At 44.6% G+C, this 21,240-nt stretch overlaps 1 protein-coding gene across 1 annotated transcript in view; it reads left to right on the top strand.

Annotated features, from left to right (window-relative positions):
* Nucleotides 1-4,210: 4,210 nt before the first annotated feature.
* The window catches only part of NUAK1 (NUAK family kinase 1), a 139,138-nt gene continuing 122,108 nt past the window's right edge, over nucleotides 4,211-21,240 (top strand). The window contains exon 1 of the mRNA XM_040344218.1: nucleotides 4,211-5,090. Within this exon, the coding sequence (XP_040200152.1) occupies nucleotides 4,791-5,090 (300 nt within the window). The 5' untranslated portion in view covers nucleotides 4,211-4,790. The remainder of the gene's footprint in view (nucleotides 5,091-21,240) is intronic.

The following is a 21,240-nucleotide window of genomic DNA, read 5'->3' as shown; positions in this document are numbered from 1 at the left end:
TGTCCTCATCAACATGGGGACAGGGTGCTCTGGGGTGGGGGGGCCCGCAGTGCGCCCCCCTGCCCCAGAGCACCCAACCCCCCCATGTTGAGGGCATGCGGCCTGGCACGGCTCAGGAGGGGGGGCGCTCGCTCGTCCCCACTCCCTTCCTGACCGGCCGGGTAGCGTGCTTTGGATACGGGTCTGGTATGGATTGTAGGGGGACCCCCTACGTCAATTTTTCGGCGTGGGGGGGTCTCCTTACGACCCATACCAGACCTAAGGGCCTGGTATGCTCCTGGGGGGGGAACCCATGCCGTTTTTTTCTTTGAAAATTGGCATGGAGTTCTCCCTCTCAGGAATGCATGCTGAGCGACGCTGTCATTTTTTTTCTAATTATTTGTTTTCCCGGCGCGTCTTTTTTTTTCACCCGTCGCAACTTTAGTGTCCCGTCGAAATTCTCAAAGCCGCCCGGCGTTAATTACGTTCGTGCGCTGCACGTCGGAAAAATTACGTCACACGCATGCGCAGTACGGCCGGCGCGGGAGCGCGCCTCATTTAAATTTTAAACGCCCCCAGGAGAGGAGGACCGCCTTACAACGGCGGCACTTAAGTTACACGGCCTGAAATTTCTACCTAAGTGCTTTGACGATCGGGCACGGAGGGCCATATTCTCATACATTTCAGGCGGCGGAACGTATGTACTTTACGTTACGCCGCCGCAAGTTTAAGTGGCAAGTGCCGGATTCCCAAACCACTTACCTGTGAACTTGCGGCGGCATCGCGTAAAGTCCACCCGCGTAAGCCATCCTAATTCAAATGATCCAGGCAGGGGGCGTGGATCATTTAAATTAGGCGCGCTCCCGCGCCGATCGTAATGCGCATGCTCCGTCGGGTAAATTACCCGACTTGCATTGCGCTAAATGACGTCTCACGGATGTCATTTGTTTTGACTGTAACGTAAATGGCGTCCAGTGCCATTCACGGACGACTTACGTAAACGACGTTCAATTTTGAAATTTCGACGCGGGATCGACGGCCATACTTAACATTGAGTACGCCACCTAGGGGGCATCTTTATCTTTACGCCGCGTATCGCTTACGGAAACGACGTTAAAACACTACGGCGGGCAAGCGTACGTTCGAGAATCGGCGTGACTAGTCATTTGCATATTCTACGCTGACCGCCACCTAGCGGTCAGCGTAAATATTGCAGCCTAAGATACAACGGCGCAAGCTGTCGTATCTTAGGCATGTTTAAGTGTATCTCAGTTTGAGAATACACTTAAACATAGGAAACGGACTTACGTAGGCGTATCTGTTGATACGCCTACGTAACTTGTTTGAGAATATGGCCCTTAGGTAGAAATTTTAAGTCAGTGTAACTTAACTGCTGAAATTTAAGTTACGCAGACTTTTTGAGAATTTGGCCCCCAGTGTGTTTCTCAAAGCTTTCCCTGTCACTTTCAATAGCACACCAAATACGATTTTGCTGCGATTCATCAGGCGACAATCACACAAGCAGAATCGCAGGACGCATGTTGCCCTAAAGGGGAACAAGAGCTTCTTTTGGGTGACAGGTGTCCCGCAAATCTGTTTGCAAGATTTTACTGCGATTTTTGCCCGACAGGCCAAGATATAAACTGAGCCTTAAAGCGGACCTTCACATTTTAAACTTTCCATCTATTAAATCTCTGCCCTTGTAGTTTTAACTGGATAGTAAAAACATTTTATTTTTTTTGCCAGTAAATACCTTATACAGCCCACTTTCTGTTTCTTGTCTGATAAAAAGCCTAGGCTTATCATATTATGCACAGCTCTCTCTCTCTTGCTAGGAAGAGAGGGGGTGAGTCTTAAGAGGGCTTATGAGAGCTGCAGAGCTGGATGTGTGCAACTGTTTAAATCCAGGAAGTAAACAGGCAGCAGATTCAGCTGCCCACAGTTAAAATGGTTGCAGCCAGACTCAGTGCATGGAGATTTCTGCAGCATATTTGGCAAGTACAGAATCGGAGTATATATAAAATAATATGCAAAGTGGTTGGAGGGAAACTTCAGAATGGCAAAGATGTACTTATTTTAAATTATGTGAGCAGACTGCAGTTCCTCTTTGGACGCACATTCCTTGTTTATGACCTGGCTGTAGGCAGTCCTATTTTAGCAATGTACAAAATAACAATGAGGGGAACTTTGGACTGGCCAGTACATTAGAAGTATACAATGTATCAGTGTGGAAATGTTGTGTCCTGAGCTCAGGAATGAAAATATATTGTAACATTTCACCAGGGAAAGTGTTCTGTGAATGAAAGCATTCTAGATTGTTATCACAGCTTCATAATACTTCTCTGTGCTTTTATTTACTGAACTATCTTCTTCTGGTGCAGTGTTCGCAGGTAAAAAAAAAAAAAAAGCCACAAAAAATTACGCCAAACTGAAGTGATAAATATCATAAAACATATTAAATATTTGGTAAATAACAAATGTTTTTTTAGTGAATTTACTTCTTTTGAGATAAATGCCACATGAGTTATTTTAACTCAAAAATGTATGTAGTATTTATCTCTTAGGGATTTGGCACCTAGGCTCTGATTTGAGCGTAATTATAAGGTGAGGACGCTGTGTTGAGAGGTGAACACGATTAGGACATAGGCACAGTCTTCTCTGATGTAACCCCATAGGGGTTTATTTACTTAAAATGGAGAGTGCAAAATCTGGTGCAACTCTGCATAGAAACCAATCAGCTTCCAGGTTTTATTGCCAAAGCTGAACTGAGCAAGTTAAACTTAGAAGCTGATTGGCTACCATGCACAGCTGCACCAGACTCTAAGTGCACCAGTTTTTGTAATTCTCCCCCTATGTTGTGAGGTAAATACACAATAATGAAGTGGGCACACTACTCTCTGATGTAAGCATACTATATTATGGGGTTGGCACACTACATAGTGATGTGAGCACACTATTTTGTGAGGCAAATGCAGTAATGAAGTGGGCACACTACTCTCTGATGTAAGCATACTATATTGTGAGGTTTGCACACTGTGTAGTGATGTGAGCACACTATTTTGTGAGGCGAACACAGTAATGAAGTGGGCACACTACTCTCTGATGTAAGCATGCTATATTGTGAGGTTGGCACACTACGTAGTGATGTGAGCACACCATGTTGTGAGGCAAACACAATATTGAGGTGGGCACACTACTATCTGATGTAAGCATACTATATTGTGAGGTTGGCACACTGTGTAGTGATGTGAGCACACTATTTTGTGAGGCAAATACAGTAATGAAGTGGGCACACTACTCTCTGATGTAAGCATGCTATATTGTGAGGTTGGCACACTACATAGTTATGTGAGCACACTATGTTGTGAGGCAAACACAATAATGAGGTGGGCACACTACTGTCTGATGTAAGCATACTATATTGTGAGGTTGGCACACTGTGTAGTGATGTGAGCACACTATTTTGTGAGGCGAACACAGTAATGAAGTGGGCACACTACTCTCTGATGTAAGCAAACTATATTGTGAGGTTGGCACACTACCTAGTGATGTAAGTACACTATATTGTGAGGTTGGCACACTATGTTCTGAGGTAAGGACACTATGTTGTGAGGTGAACACAATAATGAGGTGGGCACACTACTCTCTGATGTAAGCATACTATATTGTGAAGTTGGCACACTGCGTAGTGATGTGAGCACACTATTTTGTGAGGCGAACACAGTAATGAAGTGGGCACACTACTCTCTGATGTAAGCAAACTATATTGTGAGGTTGGCACACTATGTTCTGAGGTAAGGACACTATGTTGTGAGGTGAACACAATGATGAGGTGGGCACACTACTCTCTGATGTAAGCAAACTATATTGTGAGGTTGGCACACTACCTAGTGATGTAAGTACATTATATTGTGAGGTTGGCACACTATGTTGTGAGGTGAACACAATAATGAGGTGGGCACACTACTCGCTGATGTAATGTAAGCAGGAGGTTGGCACACTATGTTGTGAGGTAAGGAGACTATGTTGCGAGGTGAACACAATAATGAGGTGGGCACATTATGCTGTGTTGTGAGATGGGCACACAGTGTTGTGGGGTGAGCACACAATAGGAGGCGGTGGGTGCAGTTGAGCAGGACTAGGTGGTACAGGATGTAGGCAGACAGGCAGTATTTCCCTGGCAGTAGCCTGTATCCTCGCCTTGTGCCCTGCCGCCTGACCCCGGCTCCCTTCTCCACTCTGCCTGGAATGTGAGGGAAGGAGGAGGAGGAGGAGGCTGCGCTCCACCCACATGGGCTTTTCCACACACCGCCGCTCACAACACGGGAATGAAAAGGGCCTCTCACATGAGCCTGCACACTCAGGGGATAAAGAAAGGAAAGCCAAGAATGATGGCATCAGGGAAGGTGAATCACCCTCCTGGAAGCAGACACCGCGCACCTCATGTTAGCACCTCAGCAGCGCTCCAGCGCCACATCTAGAGGAAGCTGAATGGAGACAGCTGCTGCCAGGCACAGGGCATCCCTCTCCAGCTCTGCTCATCCCTGACTCCTCGGATTGATAGCGGTGTGTGTGTGTGAGGAATGGACAGCCGGATGAGGAGTGATAGGTGACTGATATAGAGAAGAGGGAGCGGCGTGCTGGATCATGCTCCAAGCATTTGTTTAGTGTCGGACTGATAAGATCACATAGCTGAGCCTTGTGCACTATGGGGGTCTGCTGATGGGATCGTCGTCCATGGGCCAGATGAGTAGCTTCTGCCATCACAGCCAAGTGACACATTGAGCTCCTCGTCCTCCTGCTGAGGAGACATGGATGGAGATGGTGCGGAGAAGCTGGAGAACAATGCTGATGACAGCTGCCTCCATGGGGGGTCAGACAAGGGGGCTGCCGGCTTGGTGGAACAGATGAACCTTTCCTCCCCATCTCAGTCCCTCTCTGAGGAAGAATCAGGGACAAATAGTCCTCCTGAGCTGGGCCCCAAGCAGCATGGGGTGAAGAGGCATAACCACAAGCACAACCTGAAGCACAGGTATGAATTGATGGAGACCCTGGGCAAAGGCACCTATGGCAAAGTCAAGAGGGCCATCGAAAGGTTCTCCGGAAGAGTGGTAAGTTCTATCACCCCATCGCACCTCCATTGGATAGGACCACTTCCATAAATAATCTATACCCTACAACCCATTCCATCATCCATCACTAGTCCGAAGATACGCTCATAACTTATCAATCAGAAATTATCGATCACATCCAGAGGCGTTGCTAGGGGGGTGCGGGGGGTGCGGTCTGCACCGGGTTGCACACGCTAGAGGGGTGACACCATCCCATTTTTTTTTAGCTGACATGCCCAGCCTGCCCTGTGCAATCCCAGCCTGCCCTGTACCACCCCAGCCTGCTCTGTGCCATCCCAGCCTGCCCTGTACCACCCCAGCCTGCCCTGTATCACCCAGCCTGCCCTGTACCACCCCAGCCTGCCCTGTACCACCCCAAACAGCCCTATACCACCCCAGCCTGCCCTGTACCCCCACCCAAACAGCCCTGTACCACCCCAGCCTGCCCTGTACCACCCCAGCCTGCCCTGTACCACCCAGCCTGCCCTGTGCCACCACAGCCTGCCCTGTACCACCCCAAAATTTCCATGCCACCCCAACTTGCCCTGTGCCACCCTAACTTGCCCTGTACCACCCCAATCTACCCTATGCCACCATAACTTGCCCTATACCACCCTAACCTGCCCAATGCCACCCTAACTTGCCCTGTACCACCCCAACCTTTCCCATGCCATCCCAACTTGCCCTATTCCATCCTAACTTGCACTATACCACCCCAACCTGCCCTGTATCACCCTAACTTGCCCTATACCACCCCAACCTGCCCTATGCAACCCTAACTTGCCCTATACCACCCCAAACTACCCTATATCACCCCAACATGTCCTATACCACCTTAATCTGTCCTATACCACCCCACTACACCAACCTGCCACTATACCACTCTATACTAACCTAACCTGCCACTATACTGCCCTATACTATCATTTACAGGGGCTGGTTTAGGGTACGCCCGTGCCCGTGCGCTGCCTGCTTGGTGCTGGGTAGCCTAGACAGAGGGGGGGTGACACCATGTTTTACCGCACCGTGTGACACCAACCCTAGTGACGCCACTGATCACATCTCTGTTTTCACCATGCAATCTCATTACCTCATCATTTGAAATACAACCAAATTCATGACCTAAGCATCTCGTTGCTGCCGATTGATGCAGCACGACCGATAAATGTACACTCTGACTGATCAACTTTGTTTGGTCGAATCTAATCGATCTGATAATAAAATCAAAGCGCGTATGGCCGCCATAAAGGCCACATCGATGGGACTATTCACGTTATCATTCCATGCAATTAAAACAAATCAAATTGAATGAATTCTACATTTGATCAATGCAGTGATCGATTTTGATTCTGCTGGAATGATGAGGTAGAATTTAGCTGAAGGCTTCTGATCGATCAAAAAAACATCTGCTTGTGTGTCAGAGAACTGATGATAATTCACATTGATTATGTGATTGTTTTTAATGTATAGTTGACAATTATTACTAACAGATCTTATTTTTATTTGATCTTCTCGGCTGGTCTCAGAATGTGTTGTATTGTTTAATGTTTTAATGGTGACTTGCTTGTATTTAAATCATTGCTAAGTCGCTACATGTATGCTCACCAAGGTACCAAAAGACAAGGCTTCATTTACAGCAAAAGATGTTTATGGTCAGTCTGTGATTTCCCCAGGCACATCTTGTGGGAAGAACTGAAATCGGGGGTTTCCTGGCCTATCACTCTTCATCTAGTCAAATACAGGGCTGTCTGTTCATTACTTGTGCTATGGTCATATGGTGGTGAGATCTTCCAATTACAGGCTTAAAGTGATCCTAAAGTTTTTGTTTGAGTGCCCCCACAGCAAGCAGCTTGCTATTGGGGCACCCGAGCCACAGCTCCCTTTGTCCATTCAGACATGGAGCCACGGTCCGGCCCCATCCCCTTTTCTCCTCATTGGCTCACTGACCTTCTGCTTTTACAACCACTTTAAATGTATGTCTATATTTAGTAGAAATGTGCCCATGCAGCCTAGTTATCAGGGTACATATTTAAAGTGGTTGTAAACCCACAGAAAAACAAAAACAAAAAAAAAAACCTGCAAGACAAAGGCATAATGAAATACTCACAATAGATCGAAGCCCCCGCTGCGGTCCCGGCACACTGTTCTGCCCAGCGACATGTCTCCTGGGGTTATTTCCGTGATGACGTCGCACATGCGCGTGGGAGTTGCTGATAACGACACTTAAAGCGGTTGTATACCTAAATTTTCGACTTTGTATCAAAGCATCTTAATCTCCCCAATGCATTGCTCTGTGTCTTTTCTGTCCTACCTGCTTCCTTTCCTGTATATCGCGGATATGCAGAGTGATGACGTCGTTCCGCGCATGCGCCGTACGATCGTTCAAACCGGCAAGCCGAGACGCTGCCGGCCAAATCTCTGTTTATGTCGGGGCTGCGTCATTTCCTGCTGTTGACGTCAGCCCCGACATCACGCGATGGTTTGCGCTGACTTTTCCTCCCCCCCAGAGTTTCATGGATGGAAACGAAGAAGAGGCTTGAATATTGGCTGTAGTGCGCACACGCGGGATTACAGCAAGCGTAATCAACTGTGGGCGGAAGTTATGCCTGCAGCAGATGCGGAAGACCTAAACGAGAATGGCGCAGGCATACTATGAGAAGGAGACTGCAGAAAAGCCAAGATTTAAACGGTACAACTAAAAATTACATTTAAAACATAGCGATCGGTCGATGCAGCGGTACAGTGTCTTACTAAATATGTAAATAGTTCAGAGAGGAGATGAGGGTTTACAACCACTTTAAGCTGAAGCAACGGCACAAACAAGCTATTGCTTCAGTGCGCATGTGCCGATGACGTTGGCACATGCTGATAAAGGGGATATCTCCTAAAAAGTGCAGATTTAGGAGATATCTGGGGCAGCTACAGGTAAGCCTTATTATACGCTTACCTGTAGTGAAAAGTGTTTGTAAAGTGTTTACAACCCCTTTAAAGCTATCCATGCATCAAACTACTTGATTGTTTAATTTCCTGTCTTTGCTGCGGCTATTGTATTCTGACAGCTGGCACAATACTCGAACAGTGGCTGCATCTGATTACGTGCAGTTTGACCAACATTTTTCTGCCCAACTCCTTTGATTTTGCAGTCAAAGGGTGTTGGGTGGGAGAGGGCTGACAGAGCCACCCACAAGGAAAATTTTGGCGAGATCATCAGGAAACGGCTGAAATACCGTCAGTGTATGGCTAGTGGTTGTAACGGCTGAATGTATTTTTGTACCTTAATTTTTTACCTGAGCCCCATCTCGATCCAGCGATATGCACAAGAGCAGCTGCTCTCCCGGGTCTCTTCCTCTGCCTGGTTCCTGCTAACTCAGTAGCAGGAACCATTGGCTTCTGCTACTGTCAATCACAGCCAGTGAGCCAATGAAGAGAGGGCAGGGCTGAGCCGCACTCCGTTTGTGAATGGAAGCGAGCCTGCTTGGGTACCCCCTCAGAAAGGTGCTTGTTATGGGGGCACTCAACAGAAGGGAGGGACTGGGAGCGCCAATGAGGGACCTGAGAAGAGGAGGATCTGAGCTGCTCTGTGCAAATCCATTGCACAGAGCAGGTATGACATGTTTGTTGTTTAAAAATAAATAAATAAAAAATCTACCTTTTTAGTATCACTTTAAGGGCCTACCCGACTGGATATGTTTGGAATGAACTATTAGGTAGGTCCTCTCACTACCTTGTATGTAATGTGTGTGTCCCTTTAAAAAAGACAACAGAAACCCCATAGTTATTTGAGAGAATGGTAAATCAATTGGGAAAATGCAATGTGACTGACCAATAAGTACTGTGGTTTGGAGTGTCTGATCTGAAGACGATCTCTAAAATCTTCTAATACAGGAGTTCTTAAAGTGGTTGTAAACACTTTTTTTTACAACCTTATGCTACAGGCATGCCTATATTAAAGTGGAGTTCCACTAAAAAATGGAACTTCCACTTTTCGGAATCCCCCCCCCTTTGGTGTCACATTTGGCACCTTTGAGGGGGGTGCAGATACCTGTATAATACCCGTAAGTAACTCCGGGACGACATGTCGGCGGCCAGAGAGGGAGACGAGGACCGCTGCGGGGGCTTTGATCGGAGGTAATACATAATGAGCTAGTATGCTATGCATACTAGCGCATTATGTCTTTGTCTTACAGGGTTTTTTTTTAAGAGGGTTTACTTCCTCTTTAATCAAGTGTATCCATACCTCTTGGTTATATGGAATACAAATAATGGGGGTATAGGATTGGACCTTTTAAATTTTGAAACATGAAATCGCATTTTCTGCATTTATGAACCTGGATCCAATGTGTAGACTATGAATGGATGTTATAGATGACATAAGAGTATCATCAGTAGGGTTATACCAATTCCATGTTTTGATTGCAATAAACAGAAACATCTTACTAGTTGTAGCTAGCTTGTGTACTTGTCTTTAGCTTTTAGCTGTTATGTTTTGAGTTATCTGTATGTAAAGTAAAACCAAACTATTGAGCTCTTTTAAAGAGGAAGTAAAACCCTCTTAAAAAAAATATGAAAAAAAAAAACCCGGCAAGAAAAAGGCATATGCGCGCGGGTTAGTAACGGCACGCTCAGTGCACTTGCGCGCCGTTGTCTACGGCACATGCGCCGTTAGACATCGGTGCATGTCTTTTGGAAATGTATCCTAAACCATGTAGATTTAGGAGATATTTCTTGCACCTACAGGTAAGCCTTAATCTAGGCTTACCTGTAGGTCTAAGTGGTCTGTAAGGGTTTACAACACTGGTACCTAAAAAGACTGGTAATGATGATGTTGACAGTATGATAAAGGGATTATGGGGACATAGGGGGAGATTTATTAAAACTGGAGAGTGCAAAGTTGCAGCTCTGCATATAAACCAATCAGCTTCTCAGTTTTATTGCCAATCTTACCAATCAGCTTCCCAGTTTTATTACCAAACTTATAGGTCAGCTTCCCGGTTTTATTGCCAATCTTACCTATCAGCTTGCCGGTTTTATTGCCAATCTTACCAATCAGCTTCCTGGTTTTATTGCCAATCTTACCAATCAGCTTCCCGGTTTTATTGCCATTCTTACCAATCAGCTTCCCGGTTTTATTGCCAATCTTACCAATCAGCTTCCTGGTTTTATTGCCAATCTTACCAATCAGCTTCCCGGTTTTATTGCCATTCTTACCAATCAGCTTCCTGGTTTTATTGCCATTCTTACCAATCAGCTTCCCGGTTTTATTGCCAATCTTACCAATCAGCTTCCTGGTTTTATTGCCAATCTTACCAATCAGCTTCCCGGTTTTATTGCCATTCTTACCAATCAGCTTCCCGGTTTTATTGCCATTCTTACCAATCAGCTTCCCGGTTTTATTGCCATTCTTACCAATCAGCTTCCCGTTTTTTTTGCCATTCTTACCAATCAGCTTCCCGGTTTTATTGCCATTCTTACAAATCAGCTTCCCGGTTTTATTGCCATTCTTACCAATCAGCTTCCCGGTTTTATTGCCAATCCTACCAATCAGCTTCCTGTTTTTTTTGCCAATCTTACCAATCAGCTTCCCGGTTTTATTGCCATTCTTACCAATCAGCTTCCTGTTTTTTTTGCCAATCTTACCAATCAGCTTCCCGGTTTTATTGCCAATCCTACCAATCAGCTTCCTGTTTTTTTTGCCAATCTTACCAATCAGCTTCCTGATTTTATTGCCAATCCTACCAATCAGCTTCCCATTTTTATTGCCAAAGCTTAATTGAACAAGCTAAAGTTAGAAGCTGATGTGCAGAGCTGCACCAGATTCTGAGTGCTCCAGTTTTAGTAAATCAACCCAATAATGTGCAATAAATTGGTGGTCTGGTTCAAAATCCCAGATATAATGTTTTTGGGTACCTGTATTTTATAATGCAAAAGAAAATTAGCAAAGTGCAGTCACCTATAGAAACCAATGGGTAAACCTCTTGTGTTGCTCTATCTATACTACGCCTATGAAAGGTGAGCTTTAAATTCTACACTGCATTATGCATACAACAACCTGCTTTCATCTTTCCTGATCAGACTTTAACTCTGATCTGTCTGTTGACAATGTCACTTTTCTCTGTGTGAGGCCTTGAAACAGTTTTTCTGACCTTTGGATGCCTACAGCTTTCCAAACAGAGCCCTGCACACTTGTACAGCACTCTGTAGCTTGTATATCTGAGATCCAGAGTGGATGCAAAACAGGGACAAGCCAGCCGGTGTCAGGAGAAAGGGTCCTGTCCAAAAAGAGTTATTTGCCCTGACGTTCAGCAATCTGCTTCTCACATGCCTGAAGCGATGACTGGAGCTCAGGGGCATGTTGAGTGTATTTTGAGATAATCTTTATATTTGGCTGCATAACAAGAAAGCAACATGTCATGAAAGTTTTGACCTATTAAATCATTTTGATGTAACAGAAATTCTATTCTTAGCCGTCATACTTGTGTTCTTGGTTTTGCGGCGTTGCATTAAATGTTGTGCTTTTTACTACAATCATTTGTGCGCTTCAGGATTTATTTTAGCCAGGAGACCTACCCGTAACCTGTCCAGTTTGTACTAGTGATGGCACCAGTTCAAGCACTATTAGCTATAACCTACAGCACATTGGAAATCCTGGGATCTTTAGATCAGGGGTTGACAAATTTGCTTGGAATCTAGGAGCCAGCTAAAAAAGTTAGGAGCCAGAAAACGCGCCCCGTCGCGACGAGCTTGCGCGCAGAAGCAAACACATACGTGAGCAGCGACCGCATATGTAAACGGTGTTCAAACCACACATGTAAGGTATCGCCGCGATTGGTAGCGCGAGAGCAATAATTCTAGCCCTAGACCTCCTCTGTAACTCAAAACATGCAACCTGTAGAGTTTTTTAAACGTCGCATATGGAGATTTTAAAGGGTAAAAGTTTGACGCCCTTCCACGAGCGGACATAATTTTGAAGCGTGACATGTTGGGTATCAATTTACTCAGCGTAACATTATCTTTCATACTATTAAAAAAAATGGGGATAATTTTACTGTTGTCTTATTTTTTAATTAAAAAAAGTGTAATTTTTTCCCCAAAAAAGTGCGCTTGCAAGACCGCTGCGCAAATACGGCATGACAGAAAGTATTGCAACGATCGCCATTTTATTCTCTAGGGTGTTAGAATAAAAAATATATATAATGTTTGGGGGTTCTAATTAGAGGGAAGAAGATGGCAGTGAAAATAGTGAAAAATTACATTAGAATTGCTGTTTAACTTGTAATGCTTAACTTGTAATACCAACGGCCACCACCAGATGGCGCCAGCTTACACATCTGGTGGTAATAACTTGTAATACCAACGGTTCACCACCAGATGGTGCCAGCTCACAAAAAAAAAAAAAAAAAAAATTTTTTTTTTTTTTTTTTTGCCCCCCCTTCCAAGCCAAGTCGCCAGGACCCCATTTCTAGTCGCCATGGCGACCTGGCGCCCGGGATTTGTCGACCCCTGCTTTAGATCAATACCTCTATCATGGAAAAAAAGTAACACTATTTCTCTCTATCTTGTGTTTGATTGATACAGAAGTAGCATTATATAGTTCTAAATAATTTTTGGTAGGCTCTGGTGTTGTCATAGCAATTAGATTGCTGCTAAAGTTCTTGTAATACTATGTTTTGTTATATGCTGTGATTGGTACGTTAACCAGCTATGGAAGATTGCTCCTAAAAATATATTTTTAGAAGGTGTTTAATGCTGTTGGAAATTCTAGACGGTTGATGGAGAACAGGCTGTTGTTATTATTTAACACACATCAATAAATGAGGCTGAGAAAGCCGGCCATAGATGGAGCAAATCTTCCCTGGGTTGCAGTGTTGACAGGGGGATCCCTTTCCAGCAGGGGGGAAGCTTTGGAAGATGTCCCTGCCAGGAGAACACAGTGTGATTATTGCTAGCGGCTATAAAAGCCACTAGCAATAACTCGCATGTAAAATCCGGTAGGCTGGTTGTACCCAAGTAGGTGAAATGCTCAACGTGGATACATTCAGCCTGTCCATACATCTTTCTAATCTTCGCCGGTTCCTGCTAAACCAGCGGGTTGAATGGAAAAAAAGATCTGATTCCTGCATCCACACATTTGAAGTGGATGGGGGAGTCACTCCTGCTGAGCTATTGTGTTTTGACGGCAGGGAGACAACCACAGTTGCCCATACATGGATCGAAATTTGTCCGGTTCACCAAGAAATGTGGCACCTTCTGGGGGGAGGAGGGAGTGGGTAGCCAGTTTTGACAGGTACCCACTCCCACTTCTGGCTGAGTTTGCTGCAGTAAACTCACCCTTATGTTTGCCCCTCCTCTTTCCCCCAGAGCCAGCCTCAGCAGGAAACTGGCTTTGAAGCCACAAGGCTTCACTGCTGGTTTCCCTTATAGGAGATGGTGGCAGCAGCACCCGATAGCTGATTGAGAAATCGGCTTGAGTGAGGACACTGCTGGATTCTTGAAAAGGTAAGTGTCCTAATATTTAACCACTTCCCGCAAGGTCAATAGTAAATTGATGTCCGGGAAGTGGTTTTGTTATCCTGATTGGACGTCTATTGACGGGGGGGGCGCGTTTTGCGGTGATCGGTGATCCGGTGTGTCAGTCTGACACACCGCTACACTGATCTCAGTAAAGAGCCTCTGGGGGGGGCTCTTTATCACGTGATTAGCCATGTCCAATCACAGCTGATCGCAATGTAAACAGGAAAAGCCACAGATCGGCTTTTCTTCACTCGCGTCTGATAGACACGAGTAGTGGTTAGACAATCGACTGCGCTCCTGACAGGGGGGGGTTGTGCTAGATGTTTTCTAGCACTATATACCAGTGGTCTCCAAACTGCGACCCTTGCTAGCTTTTATCTGATCCTTCCTCCTACTGACACCAACGATGGGACACTATTCCTCGCACTGACACCAATATTAAGGCATTATTCTTCCCATTGATACGGATGAGGAGGCACTATTCTTCATACTGACACCAATAATGAGGCATTGTTCCTCCCATTGATACAATGATGGGTTACTATTAGTCTCAATGACACCAAGGCTGAGACACTAGTCTTTCCATTGATATTGATAGGAAGGGGCACTATTTCTCCACTGACATCAATTATGGGGCACCATTTCTCCCACTTACACCAATAATGAGGCACTATTCCTCCCATTGATAACTATGGCGGGGCTCTATTCCCATTCTGTCCACTGACCCCAGTGATGGGGCACCATTCGGTCCACTGACGCCAGTGGTGGGGCTCCTCTCGGTCCACTGACGCCAGTGGCAGGGCACCATTCAGTCCACTGACGCCAGTGGTGGAGAATCATTCGGTAGCTGGACACCAGTGGTGGGCACCATTTCGTCCACTCAGATCATTGATGGGGGACGATTTCTCCCACTTACACCAGTGCACAGGGCTGGACTGGGACAAAAATGTGGCCCTGGACTTCATCCAGACTGGCCCACTTTGACAGGTCTCTCCCATAGCAGCCAGACAAATCCCACCCCCCCCCCCCCGGCCACCCAAGCCCCCTCTCCCCCTTCACTAGCTTTATTAGAGTAGAGAGGCTGGTACTGATACTTTTATAGGCAGTACCAGTGGGGAAGCTAGACAATATTTCACCCGGGGAAAAGAATCAGTTCGGTGCCCTCCCTTATGGGACAAGATTAGGCAGAAGTGAGAAACTCCCAGGCCATAGCTGTTGAGTCAGCTGTCTGTCCCCTTCCCCATGCTCCTCTGTCGTCCCCCCTGCTCCTCTGGTCCTCCCCCTGCTTCTCTGATCCCCCCAGGTGAGCACTGCGAGGAGGGAGAGGAGGTGAGCGCTGCGGGAACGGAGAGACAGAGGAGCGGTCGTCTGCTGTCACTGAAGCCGGCCCACTGAGCCATCGGCCCACCGGGAAACTCCCTGTAGTCCCAATGGCCAGTCCATCCCTGCCAGTGCATTGATGGGCCACTAGTCCTCCCACTGACATCAATGATCAAGCACTAGTCCTCCCCCTATACTAAAGGTGGGGCATTGTTTAATCCCACTGACACCAATGATGGGGAACTATTCTTCCCACTGACATCAATAATGAGGCACTGTGCCTCCTTTTAAAACAATGATGGGTTACTATTAGTCTCAATGACACCAAGGCTGAGACACTAGTCCTTCCATTGATATTGATAGGAAAGGGCACTATTTCTTCCACTGACATTAATTATGGGGCACCATTTCTCCCACTGACACCAATAATGAGGCACCATTCCTCCCATTGATAACTGTGGCAGGGCTCTATTCCCATTCTGTCCACTAACCCCAGTGATGGGGCACCATTCGGTCCACTGACGCCAGTGGTGGGGCTCCTCTCGGTCCACTGACGCCAGTGGCAGGGCACCATTCAGTCCACTGACGCCAGTGGTGGAGAACCATTCGGTCGCTGGACACCAGTGGTGGGGCACCATTTCGTCCACTCAGATCAATGATGGGGGACGATTCCTCCCACTTACACCAGTGCATTGATGGGCCATTAGTCCTCCCACTGACATCAATGATCAAGCACTAGTCCTCCCCCCTATACTAAAGGTGGGGCATTGTTTAATCCCACTGACACCAATGATGGGGAACTATTCTTCCCACTGACACCAACATTGATACCAAGATTGGGGCATTTTTCCTTCTACTGACACCAAGTTGGGGCAGTATTTCTCCCCTTAATACTAAAAATAGTGAATTGTTTACTCCCACTGGCTACAGTGTGGTCCATCTAAAGTCTGATAGACCGTAAACCGGTCCTTTGTTTGTTTAGAAAGTATGGAGACCCCTGCTTTAGACAACTGGTAAATTGCATGCTATCCATGGTAAATTTGTTAATGCATGACCTGTGCATATTATTTTAAAAGATAGTATATAAACTGTCCTTTGTAATGAAAGTAGTGTCTTTTTAGTTAATGTGGGGTACTTGGTGTAGTTAGGGTAATGCTGAAGATCTTGGTTCCTATTGTCAAGTAGAAGGATTTAATTTAAAGTAGCTATAATTAAGTTAAAATAGTGATGGGGGTATATATTGTCTTTTCCTAGAATGGCTCCTTGTGTATTTATTACTGTGGTGGTGATCTTACAAAGCTGGCAGCAGACCTTAGAGGATGCAGGAAAAGTTTTGGCAGTTTAAAGATATATTTTCCCAAACTGTGACGTAATCTGCATGCCTATCTTGCTATACTAAGAAGAAACAACAATATCACCAGCGCGAATATTGGCAGACGTGTGTGGAAAAATAGTCAGACATCAGAAGGTGGGAGTAAAAATTTAAAAAGAAGGGTGTAAACCCAGAGCAGCTAGGTGAAAATCGTACCCTGAAGTAACGAATATACAAACATCTATACACTAATATCCAGCGCTCCTAGGACACACAATAATGCAGACTGTCTCCTTGCTCAAGGGATCGTAGGTGTTACTTCAAAGCCTTTTTACTGCAAGTGTTTCATTTTCTTCACCTGTCGTCCACTTCAGGACAGGACTTTATTTACATTGTGGTTAATAAATGGACAAGCTTTTTTACTACTGCTAAGAGACAGTCTGCATTATTGTGTGTCCTAGTAGCGCTGGATATTAGTGTATACCGTATTTGCCGGCGTATAAGATGACTGGGCGTATAAGACGACCTCCTAATTTTCTAGCTAAAATGCTGGTTTTGGGATATACTCACTGTATAAGATGACCCCTCACTGTGCCATTATACATGCCTCACTGTGCCATTATACATGCCTCACTGTGCCATTATACATGCCTCACTGTGCCAGTATGCCTGCCTAACTGTGCCAGTATGCCTGCCTCACTGTGCCAGTATGCCTGCCTCACTGTGCCAGTATGCCTGCCTCACTGTGCCATTATGCCTGCCTCACTGTGCCATTATGCTTGCCTCACTGTGCCAGTATGCCTGCCTCACTGTGCCAGTATGCCTGCTTCACTGTGCCAGTATGCCTGACTCACTGTGCCAGTATGCCTGCCTCACTGTGCCAGTATGCCTGCTTCACTGTGCCAGTATGCCTGCCTCACTGTGCCAGTATGCCTGCCTCAACGATCTTCCTACCTTCTCCTGTTTTCAGAGTTTCTCAGGCTGCGGGTGTCCATTATTCAAAAGCCGCGCCTCCTCCTCAGGCTGTTCCGTGATAGGCGGAACAATAATTTTCCCAGCAGAGCCTCTGATCAGTGTTCCGCCTATCACGGATGTCCTCTCGTCCACTAGACTGGGTGACAGTAATCTTATAGCTACTCTAATGCCTCATACACACAATTGGAATTTCCGATGGCCTAAAATCCAATGGAATTTTTCGTCTGAATTCCGTTCAAGCTGCCTTGCATACACACTGTCAGACCAAATTCCGACTGTCCAAAACGCAGTGACGTAAAACACTACGATGAGCCGAGAAAAATTAAGTTCAATGCTTCCGAGCATGCGTCGACTTGATTCTGAGCATGCATAGGTTTTTTCTCCGTCGGAGTTGCACACAGACGATAGGAATTTCCTATCGTTTTAACCCTTTCTCAGCCTCTAGTGGGGGAATTCACGGTAAAGCGCCGCTAAAAATAAAAATAGAGGTGCTTTACCGCCAATGCCCCCGCCGCCTCGGTGTGACAGGGACCTTAGCTCCTTTTTATACTGATTTGAATATGTTCTCCATGGAACCTTGACATTTGTTGGTAATTTATACACGAAAATTGTTAAATAAAATGAATGATCAGCTTATGATGGAGCATCAATATCATTACAATTTAATAACAAGGTTGCTAAGACATATTTTTGCAATCCCAGATTGTTATGAAAATATGCGGTTTCAGCTATTTCGTAGGTGAAATGCTAGTGTTTTAATATGTAAGCATTCCTTTCCAAGCGTTTAATACATTATATGGTTCGCTGGCCTTAAATACGTGTAACACTTAAAACAAATTTTGTGTGATGAAAAGTTTAGGGCCTGCGTCCAGTACACTTGGTGGAACTGCAAGAATATGTCACTGTAACAAATTGTATAAGCAGAAAATGCATTCTTTTTTCCTAAGTTATGGTGTTTAGGAAATTGCTGTAAGCAAATGGGGCAGAAGCAGATGAATAAAGTGCCAGCATGGACTTTTCTCTAGTCCAAGAGTTATCAAACTGACAAGTAGATAAGGTAATATTCTCTCTTCAGTTCCTTATTTTTCTTTTGGCAACATTTCTTGCATTTCTTGGGATACAAAGATACAATCTTGACAAGAGATCCATATCTAAGAGACCTCTGCATTTCCTGGTTATCTTTTGTCCCAGACAGCAATCGTACAAACATGCTTTTGTCGTAGCTCTTTAAACATCTTTGGTATTCCAACAACATTCATAGGATGTCTGGATTGGCATTCTATTATTTAATTTTTTTTCATAAAACAAACTTGATGTATTTATGAGTAGTTATGTAGGGGTTGGCGGGAGGAATCACTGAGCACAATGTGTCCCACTGGAGATTGACCCCCCCCCCCAAGTATCAATTTCTAAAGAGATTTCAGGGGGTGATTTACCTTCAGTTTGGTAACGTGGGCAACCAAGTCACTTTAACCAATTGCCGCCTGCCCACAGTAATTTTACTGCAATCAGATGGCCGCTACAGACTCAGCAAAGTACTGGTACATCGCTAAGCACATGCACACTGGAACACACAAGGGCTCGATCCTCTGACTGCTATGTCCACTGCGGCCAGGTTATCATGTGATCACTATGACCAATTATAATGATTACATTATTACAATGTAAACAAAACAGTCATGACTGCATGCTTACTATTGTGATGCCGTGATTGGCCCACAGCTATCTCATGGTACCGGGAACTCTTTACCATGTTAATAGCTGTAGCCAATCACCAATCTCAATAGCAAGCAAGCTGTCCCAAATGAAATCTATTCACGACAGCTACAACTATTGTTTATAGTATAACCGTGATCATCACTGTGTAAAAACAAAATCCCTGATTCAATCCCCAGAGTAGTACTATGATGAGAGTATGTAGAAAAACAAAGGGCCAGATTCACAAAGAATTGCCCTGGCGCAGCGTATCAGAGATACGCTACGCCGCCGTATCTTACCTGGCGGAATTTCGAATCCAGGAAGATTTCGCGCCATAAGTTACGGCGGCGTAGTGTATGTCTCGGTTCGTATTTCAAATTGGGCGGGTAGGGGGCGTGATTCATTTAAATGAAGCGCCGATTGTAATGCGTATGCTCCGTTTTGAAATTTCCCGCCGTGCTTTGCGCGAAATGACGTCGCATCGATGTCATTTTTTGAACGTAGACATGAGTTACGTCCTTTCCTATTCACGGACGACTTACGCAAAAAAAAAAATTCAAAATTTGACGCAGGAACGACGGCCATACTTTAACATGGCAAGTCTATCTATACGCCACGAAATAGCAGCTTTAACTATACGCCGGGAAAAGCCGACTAGCGACGACGTAAGAGAATGCGACGGCCGCACGTACCTTCGTGGATTGACGGAAAAAGCTAATTAGCATACCCAACGCGGAAAACTACGCAAACTCCACCCAGCGGGCGCCAAAGTATTGCACCTATGATCCGAAGGCGTACGAAGCCGTACGCCTGTCGGATCGAAGCCAGAAGCCATCGTATCTTGGTTTGAGGATTCAAACTAAAGATACGACGCGGCAAATTTGAAAGTACGCCGGTGTATCAGTAGATACGCTGGCCTACTCTCACTGTGAATCTGGCCCAAAGTGTTTAAAAAAAAATAATAATTATTTAAAATTGTGAAAAAAAATTGCCTCTTGCTAAATACCTTGACTGTCTACTTTCCAAAAAGGTCATTTGGGGGTATTTGTACTGTCCTGAAATTTTAGGACCTCAAGAAATCAGGTAGGCCATCAGTACATCAGGATTGATGAGTTTTCAAATATACTGTATGTACAGTACCATAGTTTGTAGACTCTACATAACGTTCACAAAGAAATGCAGCAGACTACATTTTGCCCTAAATTTATGAAGAAATATTTATTTTCAAAATTTTATAAGCGAAACAGAAAAATGTAGGGGTGTTTTTTTTTTTTTGTTTAAAATTTTTCTTTAATTTTTGTTCATGTAGCAGAAAATGTAGACAAAAACAGTGGTGATAAAATACCACCAAAACGCTCTGTTTGTGTGGGGGGAAAAAATGATATAAATCTAATTGATGTACAGTGTTGCATGACGGAGCAGTTGACAATAAAGCACATTTAAGAAGAGGTTACAAGGAAAAGAAAAGGATTGTTGCCTGCTGCCAAACCGTATACATTACTTTCACTTGATATGTATCATGGTTATTTTACTTAATATTTTGTCTTACGTTGCAAATGAATACAATTAAATGTTGTTGAAAATATTGAAATGGTTTATTACACATGAAAGAAAATCAGGGAGGTTTTAAATAATGCACTACCATCCTCTGAATTATTTAGGTTTGCCCAGCGGAGCCACCAAAGACAGCTTGTCTCTGTAATTTCTGCTGTTTCTGTAGCAAGCTATTCTTACAACCTCTATGCTTACTTGCATATTTAAAACTGAATTTATAGCAGGATATGACATAACTGTAAATGTGTTACTAAACTCTCTGCTAGCTTTAGTCGAATATATATATGAATACAATTATATTAAATTTGCTTTTTTTTTAATTTAGTTACTTCTTGATTTGCAGGTTTAGGCAAATTATATCATACATCCCAGGAATGATCAGAAGGGCAGGAGGGGTTTTCTTAGCTAAGTACACCCTCCTGTGTGTGTGGTGTTATACTGTATAGTAAAACCTTGGTTTGAGAGCCTTGATATACAAGCGATGTCTTGATATAAGAGTAGCATCATGTCACAACTGAGTATAAAATAGAAAAGAGGAGCCTCTAAGTGTAGCAATATGGTTACATTTAATGAAGGTACAACATTTAGCAACTTATTGCTACACTTAGAGGTTCCTCTCTTCTCTTTTATACTCTGTAAAAAAATGCTTTGATATACAAGTGCCTTGGATTACAAGCATGTTTCTGGAAAGAATTATGCTCACAAAGGTTTTACTGTATATTTCTTTTTTTTAGGGTTCATTCACCCTATACGTGGAAAAACCACACAGATTTCACTTGC

This window comes from Rana temporaria, chromosome 3 (assembly GCF_905171775.1).
Source record: "Rana temporaria chromosome 3, aRanTem1.1, whole genome shotgun sequence".
Lineage (NCBI taxonomy): Eukaryota > Metazoa > Chordata > Amphibia > Anura > Ranidae > Rana > Rana temporaria.
This window is presented reverse-complemented; position numbering and strand designations above follow the sequence as displayed.